Source organism: Perna viridis, chromosome 9 (genome assembly GCF_037379345.1).
Source record: "Perna viridis isolate PV_CMFRI_1.1 ecotype Kerala chromosome 9, ASM3737934v1, whole genome shotgun sequence".
NCBI classification, from domain to species: Eukaryota; Metazoa; Mollusca; class Bivalvia; order Mytilida; family Mytilidae; genus Perna; species Perna viridis.
The window spans coordinates 24,607,489-24,624,646 of NC_142453.1; the positions used below are offsets into that span (position 1 = coordinate 24,607,489).

General features: G+C 33.9%; 1 protein-coding gene and 1 pseudogene across 2 annotated transcripts; one reads left to right on the forward strand and one right to left on the reverse strand.

Moving 5' to 3' along the window:
* Positions 1 to 2,848: 2,848 nt before the first annotated feature.
* LOC148607459 (carbonic anhydrase 7-like) lies at positions 2,849 to 13,980 on the reverse strand. Of its 2 annotated transcripts, none has more exons than XM_088543828.1 (8): positions 13,840 to 13,980; positions 11,656 to 11,685; positions 10,264 to 10,437; positions 9,453 to 9,601; positions 8,666 to 8,758; positions 7,616 to 7,679; positions 5,450 to 5,601; positions 2,849 to 4,764 (listed from the first exon to the last, which is right to left on the reverse strand). In XM_088543828.1, the coding sequence occupies exons 1-8, from the start codon at positions 13,907 to 13,909 to the stop codon at positions 4,657 to 4,659; spliced, it is 840 nt and encodes a 279-aa protein (XP_088399954.1). In that variant the 5' UTR covers positions 13,910 to 13,980; the 3' UTR covers positions 2,849 to 4,656. The 2 variants fall into 2 exon arrangements, with proteins under 2 accessions (XP_088399954.1, XP_088399955.1); XM_088543829.1 differs by lacking the exon at positions 13,840 to 13,980 and adding an exon at positions 13,278 to 13,332.
* A 473-nt stretch (positions 13,981 to 14,453) lies between these two features.
* On the forward strand, positions 14,454 to 16,810 carry LOC148607460 (uncharacterized; annotated as a pseudogene).
* Positions 16,811 to 17,158: the final 348 nt, after the last annotated feature.

Genomic DNA, 17,158 nt, shown 5'->3' on the forward strand with positions numbered 1-17,158 from the left:
GTGATGACTTTCATCTTATTGCAACATAAGCCCTCTCACAGAAGCCAAATTGTAAGAAGTATAGCACGTTACTGAAACCCTACAGTGTACATTCGGCGAGCTCAGGCATATAGCGCTAGCGCTTAATATGAAAACTCATTATCCAAGAGAAAACGTCATCTATATATCGGAAACTGAGATAAAATAATCTGGCTGAACGATTTCATTTCCCTTGGATAAGTTCGGCTCTCAACTCAGTCTTGTTAATATTAAAATGGAGAAATAGGTCAACAAGAAGAGGAGCACAATTTGTTCCCATTGGAATGTCTACCATCAGTTGGACAACTTGCCAAATTCAATGGACAAATATGTTGTCAATCAAAACTTCCAGCATTTGGACAAAATCGTCTTCGATATATTCACACTTTGTTAATGTTTGAAATCGTTTTTACGAAGTATGGAGAATCCGACTCTACTACGAACCACGTATTTGTATTAATCTAGGGCTGTAACTTAGTACACGATGTATAGTAGTACGGGACAGTTCATTTAGATGTTATTATGTAGGATAGAGGATCAAATTAATGATGCATGTCACAACAAATCAATATTATACAAACGTCTTAGAATGTGACGACTCTATTCGCTTCACTGCTCCATCGGATCAAATTGATACAGGGAAGATATGTAAACGTATAGAAGGGTCTGAAAAATTCTCAACGATGTTAGAACAAGATTAAAATCTTGTTAAATCAAGATTTGCGATACAAATTTTTGGTCGTTCCCTCCGCGGGACTCGAACTCGTACCGCTGTGACATCTATGGCAACACCGCCTGCACAAAGTCCAGCGCCCTAGAACGATATTAGAACTGTCAAACTTGCGATACAAATTTTTGGTCGTTCCGTCCGCAGGACTCGAACTCGTACCGCTATGACATCTATGGCAACACCGCCTGCACAAAGTCCAGCGCCCTAGACCATTCGGCCAGCTAGGATATATAAAAATATAGCTTTCACTGGCCGAGTCATTCCTCCTCCTTGGATTAATCTAGGGCTGTAACTTAGTACACGATGTATGGTAGTACGGGACAGTTCATTTAGATGTTATGATGTAGGATAGAGGATCAAATTAATGATGCATGTCACAACAAATCAATATTATACAAACGTCTTAGAATGTGACGACTCTATTCGCTTCACTGCTCCATCGGATCAAATTGATACAGGGAAGATATGTAAACGTATAGAAAGGTGTGAAAAATTCCCAACGATGTTAGAACTGTCAAATTTGCGATGCAAATTTTTGGTCGTTTCCTCAGCGGGACTCGAACTCGTACCGCTGTGACATCTATGGCAACACCGCCTGCACTAAGTCCAGCGCCCTAGACCACTCTATACAACTAGACAACTATGTAGTTGCTCGGATGCCAATATTCTTTGGTATCTTGAGGAAACATCGTGTTGTAAGTTGAATGGTGATGACGAAAGTTAGTTCGGACGGCCATTTTCCCGCTAATTTTTATACTTGCTTTGATTTCAATCATATTTGGTTTACATGAACAGATGAGATCAGTTCTAAGTTCTCACACTTCCTGGAACTATCAGAAGAACTGTTCTATGACACATTTAAAACAGCTCTAAAGCCAGCTTTTCTGACAGTTCTAGCAGAAGAGCCGGCTCTACTAGTAGAACTGTTCTCGTAGAGCCGGCACTGCTAGAACTGTCAGAAGAGCTGACTCTAGTAGCAGAACTGTCAGAAGAGCTGGCTCTAGTAGCAGAACTGTCAGAAGAGCTGACTCTAGTAGCAGAACTGTCAGAAGAGCTGGCTCTAGTAGCAGAACTGTCAGAAGAGCTGACTCTAGAACTGTTCTGTGACACTTATAGAACTGTCCTAGAGCCGGCTGTTCTGACAGTTCTAGCAGAGCCAGCTCTACAAGAACAGTTTTAGGGTTGGCTCTGGTAAAACTGTCTGAAGAGCAGGCCCTAGAACTGTTCAATGATACTTATAGAACTGTCCTAGAGCCGGCTTTTCTGACAGTTCACCAGAGAGGTTAGAACTGATCTTAATATCTGTATGTAGTTAATATGGTCCGAGTTGAATGGAAATGATGACAATGTTGTATTACCATGATTTAACTTCATTTTTTGTTCTTTTTTCAGCAAATGTATACTGGGCTAATGCCATCTCAAACCTAGTGGAATAACAGGGCATAGCATGGGGGGCTTGCCCAAATTTTTTCAAGAGGTTCTAAAAACACCTTGAAGACATTTCCAACATTTTACGGTGCCTTAAATACCCAGTTGAACTTACAGCATTTATTAATATATACTCTTTTACAGCATTTTTTTTTTGGGGGGGGAGGGGGGTCAAACATGGTAACAAAGCATGATATCTTTACTTAGTTAATAAGGCATGGTTTGCCAAGTGAGAGATTCAGTTTCTTCAAGAGCCTTTTCTTTTTGCTTTATTCATGCAACCAGAACCAAATTTGACTTTATTACGAGAATGGATATTGTGAATATATCAAAAGACAACAATCCCAACGGGACGAAAGCTCGAGTGAAAGCCACCCATGGGTTTGCAATGAACCACGAGGAAACCTGTACACCACAGGGCAGGCTACATCTGACCCCAAAACAACATTGTACATAGGTACAGCGAAATAGTTGCCCTTATTTAGTATGAAACCAGTAAAGACACTTCACACACGTAAACTATCTCAAAATCTGTAATGATAGTTTTGATAAAAATTGAGGGTAGCAAGTGTGACGGGCATTACTGATGGAGTATTACATGGTTGTATCATTCAGCGATTGAGTTTGACTAATTAAGCAAATTTAAGTGAAAGACTAAAAAAGAAAAAAAAGTACTGTTCATTTAATTTTTATTCAATTCATTAGGCATAGTACAGTACACCAACAAACTTCTAACAAATGCTTCTAATAACTTGAACATTTTGATTCAAACTTACGTATAAATAATTCAAAATATAATGTCGTTGCCATCTACATAATTGAGTAATTTATTGCACAGTGCTATTACACAACTGTTTAAGAATATCGTTTTATGGTAAACCAATACAATAAAAATAAATTGTCTATACCGCAAGGACTTGCTCCCAAGAGCACAGCACATGTGTATTCATCAGCCCTGCACTCTGATAGTGAATAAAGCAAGTTCTAGCAGTATGATAAAGGTACCAAAATCTTAAAATATCTTCAAAAATGAAAAAAAAATGGAATTTGCAATTGCCTATCGGAGATAAAAGAACTATAATGTAAATAGAAATGCAATGAAAATTTAAACACTGTGTAAAAAGATAAAAGAGATAAAAAAGTAAGGATTTCTATATCATATTTATAGGAGTGAGTATTTAAATAGGATGCTATTAATCTTGTCATTTCATATCATACATACATTTAGGCACCAATCGTTCTATTACCGAGCGGAGCTGCGATGAAAAAGAAATAATTAAGTACAAGATATTTTTAACACATATTTTACTTCATGTTCACAATTCAGTCTAAAATCGCCCATCCAAATACGAGCCATTAAAAAATCTGGACACGCGGGAGTTTGTTGGATATTCTGAAGATCTGACAAAAATATTTTATTAGATACACAAATCACGTGATCCCTCTCCCTAATAAACTGCTTGATGCCCTATATAGTAGAAAAAAGAACAGTGTGGTGGAAGACTGTCCGTGCGAGACCCGAGAGGGTAGTCAAGGACGTTAAAAAAAACCCTCAGTAGTTGTGGTGGAAGACTGTCCGTGCGAGACCCGACAGGGTAGGCAAGGACGTCAAAAAAACCCTTAGTAGTTGTAGTGGAAGACCGTCCGTGCGAGACCTGACAGGGTAGTCAAGGACGTTAAAACCTCCCTGAGTATTTGTGGTGGAAGACTGTCCGTGCGAGACCCGACAGGGTAGTCAAGGACGTTAAAACCTCCCTGAGTATTTGTGGTGGAAGACTGTCCGTGCGAGACCCGACAGGGTAGTCAAGGACGTTAAAACCTCCCCGAGTATTTGTGGTGGAAGACTGTCCGTGCGAGACCCAACAGGGTAGTCAAGGACGTTAAAACCTCCCCGAATATTTGTGGTGGAAGACTGTCCGTGCGAGACCCGACAGGGTAGTAAAGAACGTTAAAATCCCCTTAGTAGTAGTGGTGGGAGACAATTCAGAACACAATTAAGCTAGTTTAAATGTAAATAATATGCAGACAAAAGACAATCTTATCTACACATAACAATACCCATATTTCATTATAGATTCACGTGAACCCTGCAACCCTTATACACTATATTTTAAGTACAAATGTAATGCGATTCTTTTGAAATGGCTGGTCATATATGTACCTAGACATAACATGATTTTCTTCATTTTCGGTACAGCAATTGGTAACTTTATGGCAAGTTTGTAATATGACAATAGTTTAGAAAAGTTATCCCACATGATCTAGAAGCCTGACAGATCACTTACAATACAATAGCATAATAAGTACATGCATTACCTAAAGCAACACGTTCATGTACTGTCTATAAAACAATGAAATAATCTTATTGCAAACAGACACTTATACTGAAAAAAATACATGTACAACAGTGTCATACCAAAAAGAAAGATTCAGTTGCCACATGAACAGTTCAAACAAAATATGTCAACTCATTCATCCCGTTAATGTTTGAAATTAGATGCAACAACTCGTCCATCTAACGGCTGTGGAACTCTGTAGTTAAAGATCAGATCCATATCGCTGTTCCCTAATTGTCGGAAAGCTTCCATCTTATAGAAAAAGAAAAATGAGTCATATAAGCATTACGTTTTCTGCCATGAAATGTCCTTTGTTTAAAATATGGAAATACCTTAAATAGTACCTGCAATTATTTTTCACGTACAAAGTAAACTTAGGCAAGGACGACACAGCGAACTTACATTGCCTAATGCATCTATGATCATAAAGGATAATTTGACCCAGTGGTGGATCAAGGGGGTGTCTAGGGGTAGAAACCGCTCCTTTTTGTTGTAAAATTTTGTTAAAATGCAAAATTGGGCTAAGACCGTGAAAATAAAAGTCTGGAACCTGCTGGATCTGCCACTGAGACCAATGTATTTCTACTTTTTCTTGATTTATTTGGTCAAATAAATTATGATATAAATTTAATATAAATCCAATTGTAGCAACAATACTACTCATCTGCGTTTTTTCCGGTAAATAAACTAAGTTTTTGTGGTAACATATACCACTTGTGTCAACTTTTTTCTTTGATAGTACTAAGTATTCCAGGTAACAATACCACTTACCTGTTTTTCTGATAAAAACCAAAGTACAGTATTCCAGGTAACAAATACCATTTATCTGTTTTTCTGATAAATACCTAAACAAGGTATTCCTGGAAAAAATACCATTTACATATACCTGTTTTTCTGATAAATAAACAAGATATTCCAGGTAACAAATACCACTTACCTGTTTTTCTGATAAATAAACGAAGTCTTTGAACATGGTCCATATCAGAGGAGCACAAGGTGGAGTTGTCATACTGCCCATGTATCTGTAATAGTGACTCGAACTGGGCAGTAGAGAAGACAGTTGGAGAGAGGGGAGCTTTATTACATCATCTAAAAGCAAAAGGTTGAAATATTATTAGGATTACCCTAAGTGAAAACAAAAAAATCGTAGAAATGACCCATAAGAAAATGTAAAAAAACACAAAAACCGAAAAACGACTAAAAATGATATTGCTTTTAAAATGTATTTAACCCTAATTCTATCATCTCATTGTTCTAATTTATTAATGAAATTAAGTATTTTATTCTGTTGTCTACATTGTGTTTGTGGATCGTCTCTGTTGCCTGTTTTCAAGCTTTGGCCATGTCTTCTGATTCTGATGCCGCTGTACTGTCCTTTTATTCTGATGCCTGGGTATTTTTACTCATATTTACTACTTGTTTTTATACTTGTAGTTCAATAACTAATCAAAGACTAAAGTCTTCAAAGTCGCTAAACGTCAAATATTCTATGCCACTGATTTTGGCATGCATTCAACGTCCAGGTGAATTCAATGCTCTATTGAACTTACCTCCCAATCAATCAGTGATTTTCTCATATTTACCATAAACCCTTGCGCAAATATATGTATGGACTTGGCTCAGAATTAAAAACAATCACAAATTCTAGTGAGCTGTAAGTTGATGATTTTAAATTGATTGATATACATCCATATTTTTTTTTTCACTTCACATCCTTTGACATATCTTACATTTGTACATTACTAGCAAAATAGGTGAATCCTTTTTGAAAATAATTTATCATACTTGACATTTTTGATCGTTTTAAAAGTTTATGTCGGTTTTAAAAGCTCATTAGAACTTGACATGTGTATGTACCGACTTTACTTTTGAACTTTTTTGTCGTGTAACGCAACAGTTCGTCAAACGGTATGGATCGACAAACTTCAAGCGAAGTTGCGATATGCTCTATTTAAAATTGGGTGACTTAGTAACTGTAATGACCCGAATGTTTCTCAATAAAAACAGCCCAGAGACTTGGCGTTTCTCAGCTATATTACAGAAAGTCCAATATACCTACAACCGATCATTTCATCTTTTAACTTCACGCTCTCACATAAATAAAAAACACACATAGAACACATGTATAAGTATGGTATTAAAGAGGTACTGTATCATTTCAATTTCGTATGAAGCTAGAATTGACTGTTCTACGGCACCAATCTGCAGTATAAGGTGGTGTAGTAATATATAATTATGCAAATCATACGGAAATTATGAGTGAAAGAAGTCGTTAACAATATCAGCAACTTAAAAAGGCCAAAGATTTAGTTACACAGGAAGAAGATGTCTTGAGAATCGGATCCCACGATATGGGACTTGTATCTGATGCTGGATACCAAATATCAAGATGCTGGGATAAGTAGTTGACTAGAAAGTGCTACAAAAATAATTTCCCCGCTCACCCGCTCGACCAACATTTACCATTCTATAACCAGATTTTCACTGTGAAATTGCGCTAAAAATGCTCACAAATACTGTCACAAGAGGACCATCATGAAGCTGTTACAACTTAAACTGTGATGATAGGATTACACTTCAAAAACATATTTTTAGAAATATTAAGAGCTATCACATTTACCTGAAGTAATACATTTTTCCAAAAAAATTGACAAAGGAGAAACTATATTCCAAACAATAAAACTCTAAGACTAAGTGTAAGTCCCTGTGTGGGTCATGCAGTGGGTGAAACATGGTATGAAAAAAACCCATCATTTTGAAACTTCAATTTCACTATTTGCACCATCAGAATCAAGGAAAAAAACAAGATTTTCCATATCACTTTGGTAAGTTGTGTTTTAATTTTATTGAAATGCACTGAAATTGAACATTTCAAGGGCAGAAAACTCTGTCAAAAAAGTATATCTTCTAACATTGATTTTTTTTAGCAAATCCAGTGATGCAAAGACCAAATAATGGTCTTTGCAAGTGAAGAAAGCATCCTTGAGTGATATTTTATTGTCAGATCGGTGGGGTTTTGACGTGTATATTTCTGATTTTTCCCATTTTGCCTGATTCTTATAAAAACTTACACTTAATATAAACATAATACTCATTCACCTACCTGATTTACTAATATCACGAAGCCCGTCAGTTAACATTTCATAATTTTTATTGTGCTCACCAATCTGTAGAGAGTAAAAACAAATAAAAAAACTTGTTTATTTATTCCGTCCGTCCGTATCACTGCAATGTTTTTTTATTAGAGACTTCATCTCTCAAACAAAATACCAGTAAAATTGCAAAAATAACAGTGAATAGCAAACACATACAGTGCATTCTTTCTTATGTTGTTCTAATGAAATAAAAGGGTGTGTGTATTTTTCTGGATTTATCAGTGTTTTCTATCTAGGACAAATCATTGTTCTTCATCTCTTGTCTGCTTGGCTTCCCGGACCCGGTATCGTTATGTCAACAATTTTACAGATGTTTGTACCTCCGATGTTGCTATTCTTCATTAAACAAAAAAAAATCATCATGCACAGGAATAAATTCAGAATAAAATCATATTCATAAATGGGAGTTACATGACATTTACATGTAGTAAAACCTGCACAATATTTAGCATTAAAACCTCATCATACATGTACAGTTACACTTGTCCTCAGGACCAATTGTATTCAGTAATGACCTGTCATTGAAGTATCCTATTGAAGTTTATTCCATGTTACATGATAATGAACCCGTATATAAAGACTACTGGTCAGGCATTTTCGAGACAGAAGCAAGTCTTGCCAATCTACTCACCAAAATATTGTTCCTCAACGAAAATCTCTGTATAATAGATCAATGTTGAAAGAAAAATATCAGCAATCTATTTAACGTTTTAACATAAAATTTTGGCATTAACTTGTTTCTCAGGAGAGGACGAAAAATCGGTTGGCAAAAATTACTTGCTGGCGAGATCTACTCTTTGACAAGTACATATAAAAATAGGAAATGTATGATTGCTGATGAGACAGTCATCCACCAAAAGCCAAGCAACGAACAATTAACCTACATGTCCTATGAAGCCACGATTACGCTCTTCCTAGGTTACTGAAGTCTCGTTTGACTGATTGATATTTATCCTTACATGTATATCATGACCATATTAGAATATGTCAATACATACATCAATAAGGTAACCAAGCACTGCCAGACCATTAGGCTTGTCGATAGCTTCGGCACAATTTTTGAACTTTTCCATATGCATAACAATGTGAAGCTGTAAAAAAATATACCATATTAATACTCTTAACAGCGCAAACAATGATGTTGTTCATTATGGGAAAGCTTGATTCTAATACAACACACTTCAAAGCTCTTTAGACCACATCCATGGTAAAAATGTGATAAACACATTACCAACATTTCGTGCCAAACATAGGCTGCATCTATTCAAAAATATGAAGGAAATAGTCGTATTTGAATCAAAATAAATCACGAAACAGCAATTTAAGTTCGTTGGTTACCCATTTCATGCTTTAAAATTATGAATTTCGTTTTCAAACAAATACTTTTTTTTTAACAATAAATTTGGAAATTTGAAAATAGAAAATCCATGGTACAACGAAATCTTGCATTCACACAAAACTGATTACAGTAACATAATTTAAGGACCTTAGTGTTTGCAGTGCATGTTGGAAGTGGCCACACTCAAAACACACATTTCTTTATTTGTTTTATATTCAAACTACATTTATATTGATTTTTTTTCAATAAAATGCCATGTATTAAAGCATACAAGACCTAGGCATAAAGGAAGAAATAATATTTTGGTTGAGTTGGTCCAAAATATTAATTAAAAACTGACATTGAGTTTAACTAACTCCTTCTATTAAGTGACTCACTGGAGTCATTGCCCTAATATTTCAACACATGTCTAAATGCTAAGGATGATGTTAATTCTGAATACCAACCTCGGCTGAATACTGTTTCCCATTAATAGTGTGTTCTGAGCCGACATTATTTTCAGGGCCCCAGTGGAAGTGGAACTGTTCAATTATGTATGACCCAGGGAGGCTACCTCCTGTAACCCGGATGTTCTGTCCTTTGAGATTCACCTGAGCTGAAAAGAGTGAGTAAATGGTGAATTCATTATGCTTGTTAGATTGAAAATACGACTTGTACTTTTTCCCAATGATGCATATACATGTAATATAAAAGTATCTGAAACATTGCACATTGGGCCCTATTCACAGATTAAAGAAAACATGTTCAAAATAATACCAAAAATAATGAAAAAGATCATAAAAACAAGATCTTATTAATAGCACTATTTATCATGTCTAATTCATAAACGTTGACGTCTTCAGTATGGGCAGTGATAGTGCATTGTATGCAATTGTATTATGAACACTTTCTCTATTCAGACCGATGCTAAACGCACACAACAAATGTTACCAGAATACTGTGTCGTTAGTATTCGCAGTGTAAACCAAAAATGAACCTTGAAACTTATTAAAAGTGATCTGAATAGGATAAACACAATTTTAAAGGAGTGAAAAGAAGGCATTGGACATATAAAATGGTACAGCATGCATCCAGAGATTCTGGGAAGGGGTGTCCAGATAAAAGGGGCAGTTCCAGGCTCATTTGCTAATTTTTGCAGAAAATTTATTAAAAAACCCAGAAAAAGGGAGTGTAACTTTCAAATCCTTCCTGGATCTGCAATTGATGGAGGGATATGGTCGCTGACTAAAACGTCACCAGACAGGACATGTAACTTACCTGATCGTCCATGATTTGTACACAATTCCATACTGACGTCCCTCGTCTTTTCCAATTCTTCTAAGTTGAAGTTTTCTAATTTCTGGTCATACACTACATCTTCAGTTACTATTTCTACTGGAGACTGGTTCCTTTCCTTGCACATGGGAAACAGTGTATGCCATTGTTCCGGCCCTAGTTTTAGCAGATAACATACAATTTTGGTCTACTAGTAAATGAACACAACAAAAACATTTTGTAATCAATTCAAAAAAACTCAAATGTATTTTAACGAATACTACCATATAGCAAACGTTGACAAACGAAATCGAATGCTATAATTGAAACAAAACAAAACAAACAAACATACATGCACACATACCAAAAATACACACAAGCACACACAAACAGAGCAAACAAGAAGTTAGAAGTTAAGACTATGGAAAAGAGAAAAAAATAACCATAAGATTCTTTTTCTATAGTAGTTGGGTACTCATACACCTTTTCCCGATTTAGATATTACACTAGAAAAATCATATGCAATTGCATTATAAGCACTTTCTCTTTTCGGACCGACACTTAAGCAGTTCCCCACTGCAGACATATGCCTGTGCACAGTCAGGAGATGTTGGTCATTAATGTGTCTTTGTGTCGTTAATATTACTTTTTAGTTTGATTTTTAAGAATTGTCATTGTTAGGTTATCATGGATTTTATCACTTTTGTTGTTGGGGCCTTTCAGAGTTTACTTAAAAGTGACTGTGTTTACACTTATTGAAGACCTTTTGTATTTTGGTGCATTTGTTATGTTTCTGTTGTGTGTGTGTGTGTGTGTGTGTTTTTTTTTTTTTTTTTTTGGTGATAAATAATTAAAAGCTTATCTACTGAGTCAACTTGTTTATAATTAAGGTGAATATTCATAAGTCTGTAGGTCTTGTAGAAAAGGCATTCGTAATTCCTTATTAGTTTTGCAAATTGTAGAAAAAGAAATGATGACCATCATGAACAACATTATAAACGTTGCATGTTTCTCTTTTTATAGGTAATTGTCTATTTGTAAACTGTACATCTTTTTACCGACCTGGGCATGGTTTCAGAAAGCACTTGTAAGACTTTCGTACAGTTACATGATAATCCTTACTTATGTGCATGTCAGTCTTACGCAAGCTTTATGAAGCGATGCTCACGTGTTCTAAAATTGTCAACTTGAAAGTTTTTTTTTAACTTAAAATATGAACACGTCTTTTTATGTTCAATGATTATAATTAGCGTGTTATACATGTATCTAATGATTTTTAAACTCAATCAATAACAGCAAGGTCTAATAAATTATAATTTTTGCATAATTTGATTCCCATATGTAAATGAGTATCTAGTTAATTTCGGTAATAATTTTCTATACATGTACACTCACCTACACCTTGTTTATATCCCCATGCATGAGCTAAAAATTGAAACAAATTAAAATTAAATGTGATTAATCTATGAAAATAAGTACATATTTAAAAAAAAAGTACCATCCCTCTCACTTAATCAAAGTGCTGTGAGCACTGTTTTTTTTTTTTATTCTTGTGAAAATTGTAGCATGAACAAAATTTAGAAGATTACGTGATGTAAAAACATTTACATTTCCTATATTATTTAGAACTGTTTTTCCTAATATATTGTATGTATAAACTGAATGTCAATCAATTACCAATTTCTGAAGTAAAAACTGTCATTGATAGTTAAAGAGTGTTTAAAACACATTTAAAAATTTTGTTCTGTTTCACCTTTTTCCTATTTTATTAAACCTGTCCTTAAGTTAATTTGCCATCAAATTCGAAAGTATTATCATACACTGTAATTATACTCAAATGGAAATAATTTCAGCTTAAGAAAAGCTGAAATTTCCTTGATCAACAGATTAAGTTTTTCAAAACTAGACACTTTTTATCAATTTTAATTTTTCAGACAATTTTACTTGGTTAAAATCACTGCTCTTCATTTCCTGTTTATTAATCTGAAAATATTGATGATAATAATGGAGATTTTAACTAATAACTGTATGAACTGGAACATGCTTAGCACATTTAATGCTTCTTGGCACATTAATACAAGAAATTTATTCCCTCAATGCTAATTTATACTAAATATCCGAAAAAGGAGTCCCTCAAATCTTTAGATCATTTGAAGCCTTGATCTTAATTTTAATTGCAAAAATAATAGAATATTATTAAGATGAATAATTGCCATGACCATACTTGTATTAAAAGGTTATAAAAGATGTATTGAATGATATAAAAGGAATCACATTTGGACTATATTTTGTGTAGTGTTGAGAAACAGTAGGGAAGTTCTAGACATTTACCACAATCTGATTAAAATCAGCTGTTAGGATACGCTACACTGCTGTACAGCCGATTTTAATCTGACTGACATTTACCAGTGACATGTGGTATTTTGATAATTCAAAAAACCCAAAATTATTTTGAAATTCACAAATTAACCAGATTTGGATTATTGCTTTACTTTGATTAGATCCAAATAAATTGATTTACATGTACATGTATTCCAAGTTTGGTTTTGAGATGGATTTAGCTCTCATTGTACTTGTTGAAGTGGCAGTTCAACAGTTCAAATGGCGATGGAGCTCTGGAGGTTAGACCCCCTTTACTGGAATAGAATTGGACAAAAGTGCCTACGTCCCCTTTTTATATAATTTTGGATTGTAATTTCAATGATGCCTTACATGTATGTACAATTTAACCATCCAAGAAAGTAACAGCTATTGGTTATTTATTATTTGTTGTAGTGAATAAGTTAAGATATATACATTATATCTTAACTTTAGAACAAACACAATAACAAAACTGAAAAATAATATCCTTACTACCCCAATAATAGGTACCAGTATCTATTGCATATCCCTAAGTGGGTGTACGTCAAAACATGGATGCTATAAAAATATAGTGCATTTTCTTTTTGCCTCTCTACAAACTAATGTTTTGTCAAAAGATATGAACAATGACTTATAGAATAGAGCAAACATCACACCGTACGATGAAGAACTTTTTTTTAAAAGAAAATCTAACATTATATAATAAAAATGTTCCACTGAAAAGGTTGGTTTGGTGAGTGCAAAACGAAAGTGAAAGTAGGAAAAATGGCTATTTATAGTTCAAGACTAATTTTCTGTCTGATCTTCTTGGACTCATCCTATTTTCTTTGCGGGAAATTATTTTTTCACATATCCTTAGAAATGCTACATAAATGAAAGTTTATTGAATCAATTAACATATTTTTTTTTTTTAAATCCTAAAAATATGCACTTTACTATAAAAGTCTATGGGAAAATTAATACGATATTGAGACCAATAAGGTGAATGAAACAAAGGTTAATATTTAGGACGTCACCGATTAAATTTGTTTTCCCGTATGCGTACCGTTCCGTTAATGTACATCATTGTCGTGATTATTTGCAAATAATAATTAATTGTCGTGATTAGCAAGTAATTAGAATAAATAGAAGCATCTATAAAAAAAATTCGAATGTGCCAAGTTTCATTTACACCTCACAACCTCATGAAAAGGCACACAATAAAATGTCTGAGTTTACCTTTTCTCTTGCATGATCTTATCAATAATTTGGAAACTTTTCTAATCAATATACGAGACTCGAGGTGCATTTCTTATTTTTGTCGTACTTCGTCTTTATGATACTCTTCTGCAGCCTCAATTTTTGACGGTGTTGGTAGAAATTATCTCAAACGGTGATTTGTTGTTATTTTGAAGAGAAAAATACACCGGATACAAAAATCGGATACGTTGTAAATTAAATGTCAAATAAATTTTATTCCACAAAGAGTTTTACCGTTCGTTTTAAGATCTGTTTTCGATTTAAAAAGTATTTTCATGATTCAATTTTTTTCAAGTAACCATAATGATGACGTCTATCTATCCTTTTTTTTCACTGAGAAAACTATAAGAAGTTAATTATGACCAGTTATCAAGCAGTAAAGTACATATATATAAGAATAAGAACTATACTTTCTACGGCTTTAAATCATAGTATTATGAAGAAATCTAGGAATTACTGAATTACATGCGCCAATAGAATAGTTATAATATCTCAATTAGTAAATTTGATTAATTAATTAATAAAATAAATAATTACTACTACTACTACTAATAATAATAATAATAACAATAATAATAATAACGTGTAGCTACATGTACCAAGAGGGTAAACGTGACCTTCGAAACTTAGAAACCATGCATGGAACTGTGTTGAAAATCAATCACCAATATGCATTTAACATTTGCAAGATAACATACAAACCTAAAATTGTCGACCCGATATAAATTGTTTATTACATCAAAATTAGTCTTTGTTGTTAGATAAATCGTTTATCGCAAACGAGTACGCATCAATGCTATTTTTAGTAGTAATGTAATAATATCAGTTTTAAACAGCATGACAATTATCAAAAAGACACAGCAGAGGCCAAACACTTTGACATCAAATAATACAATGTAAGTGAGTAATAAGTAGCTTGCACATGAGAAATATATGGAACGCCGTATTTATATCTAATCCTCTTTAAAGACACGTGTATGAGATATCTTATATAGTATATCTTATTAACGTTTTTAACTTAAGATATAGGACACGCCATATTTATATTTATCGCATGTTCAAGATATCTCTAATGACTTGTACTTTATAGGATATCTAAAAAAAGTTATAAGATATTTTTTTCAAGTTTATGGGATATCTTATAGCAAAAACTTACAAGATATTTCATAAACTTTTATAAAATATCTTATAATCTATAAGGGATACCTCGAACACGGAATAAATATGAATACGTTGTGTCATAAAAATAACATGCTCATATGTCCGACAGTAAATTTTTTCTTAGTTTCCAAACAAACCATATTGAAAATTACTGATTTCTTTGCACAACAAGACAAATTTATTTATATTTTGCCAAGAACAAATAATACGTAGGTAGATAGTTTAATCTAAGTTGTCTATAAGCTACATAAATAATTATAAAATGACATTCATTTTCTATACATTGCATACTCAGGGCCGGATCCAGACACTTTGAAAAGGAAGGGTGCCAGCCGATGTTCCTCAGAAAAAGGAAGGTGCTTGGTGCCAACCCCCTGCACCCCTTTTGGTTCCGCTAATGTATACTACAATAATTATATATTCTTTCTTGTCTTGGTTTGTTTATATAATGACCTTTCTCAACATTGAGTTTTTAAACACCAAATCTAATATGATATCATTTTAATATTAATATTCTTCAATAAATATTCTTCTATTACAAAATCTGCTTTAATAAACTCATATATTAATAGTTAATTTCTCACAGTTCTCCACAGATGTGTCAGCTCTGATAAAACGTTCATTCAAATTGCCATTATCACAATCAGTAAAAGAAGAGTCTTATCAATATCATACACCATATTTGGTTTATTTGTAACTATATTTACCCAATATTTCAACATTTTTTTATTTCTACCAATGTACATTCCCTTAGTAGGACCTCTTTGTGACTTTGTAGCTAGGCTCTTGTCAGATTTTACTCACTTGCAATTATGTAGTGGGTGCCGCTCTCTGAACAGGACACACTAACTCTATATGTACACCTGACGTCACTCCTTGTTTTCGATGGGAGTTCATATTGCGAGTTTTTCGGAATGATGTCTCGTTTTCCTTGGTTTAGGGGTTAATGCATGTGGAATAATAAAAATTCCTGTTATCAGGAAGTGATAATTTCAATTCATACTTTTTGACATTTATAAGGGTAGAGGGTCTTAAACATGAATGGCTAAAAATCGTTTTGTCGGAATTGACGCGCGTAACTCGGAAGTGATTGTTTGGGCCGAACGGAGAGTGGGTGCTCTAGGAAGTCTCACATATATCACTCTGTTGGTGGGGTAAGCTGTTATGTGTTTTGATAAAATTGTTAAGAAAATTTAAGAAAATCTTCCGACATACGATTACCTATTACGAAAGATATTTTAGTTAAATTGGCATCTGTTGTCCCTGTAATTATCCATACCCCATTTAATTGTGTCCTTTTAAAAGCCACGATGTCTTTGGCTTACTATTGTTTTTCTTACCAAAAGGTGAAATTGCCCTAAAAAGCAGAAAGACTCTCAAAATGTAGTTCAGCTGAGTAACATTAGTTTTGAAGCAAGTCCATCAAATCAACAGAACATGTGTGTTGTTTTGAGACATTTCACTGTAACGCTCAACCGAAAACGTTGTTTTTGACTATAGATAAAAACAATACTGTTTATCTAGTATCTTCTCTGTTAGACTATATAATATTGGTACAACATAAAAGTGGTCCTCTTTTTCAGTTTCAGGACGGCAAACCCGTTTCAGCATTCTATTTTAACCAACGACTCAAGCGGTGGGTTTGAACGCGGATAATTATAGGACATAGTGTTAGAATTGGAGCCGCAACTTCCGCGGCAACAAGAGGTGTACCGTTATCAGTGATTCAGCAAATAGGTAGATAAAAGTCAAATGCTTTCAACATTATATTAGATTGCATAATTTTTAGTAGAGGACAACATGGCTTGTTTTACATTGATTAATGTAATCGTTTTAAGTTAGGAGTCAGCATGGCTTGCTCTGGCATTTTTTGTTTTGTACATATTGTATTTTCATTTTGCTTTTCATAAATATAAAAAGAGGCTTGCTCTACTAATTTTTCTACGTAGTGTCTTAATTTTGTTTTAGCAAGGGGTCAATATATACATGTATATTATGTGTGAGTATGTATTCATATAGCTAGGTCCTTAAAAGTAGATGGTTAACGTGGCTTGCTCCACTAAAGGACACCCTTCCCACTTTTTAGAAGTTGTAATTTTAAGAATTTAGATATTTGCTTGGTTAGATATGATCAGGT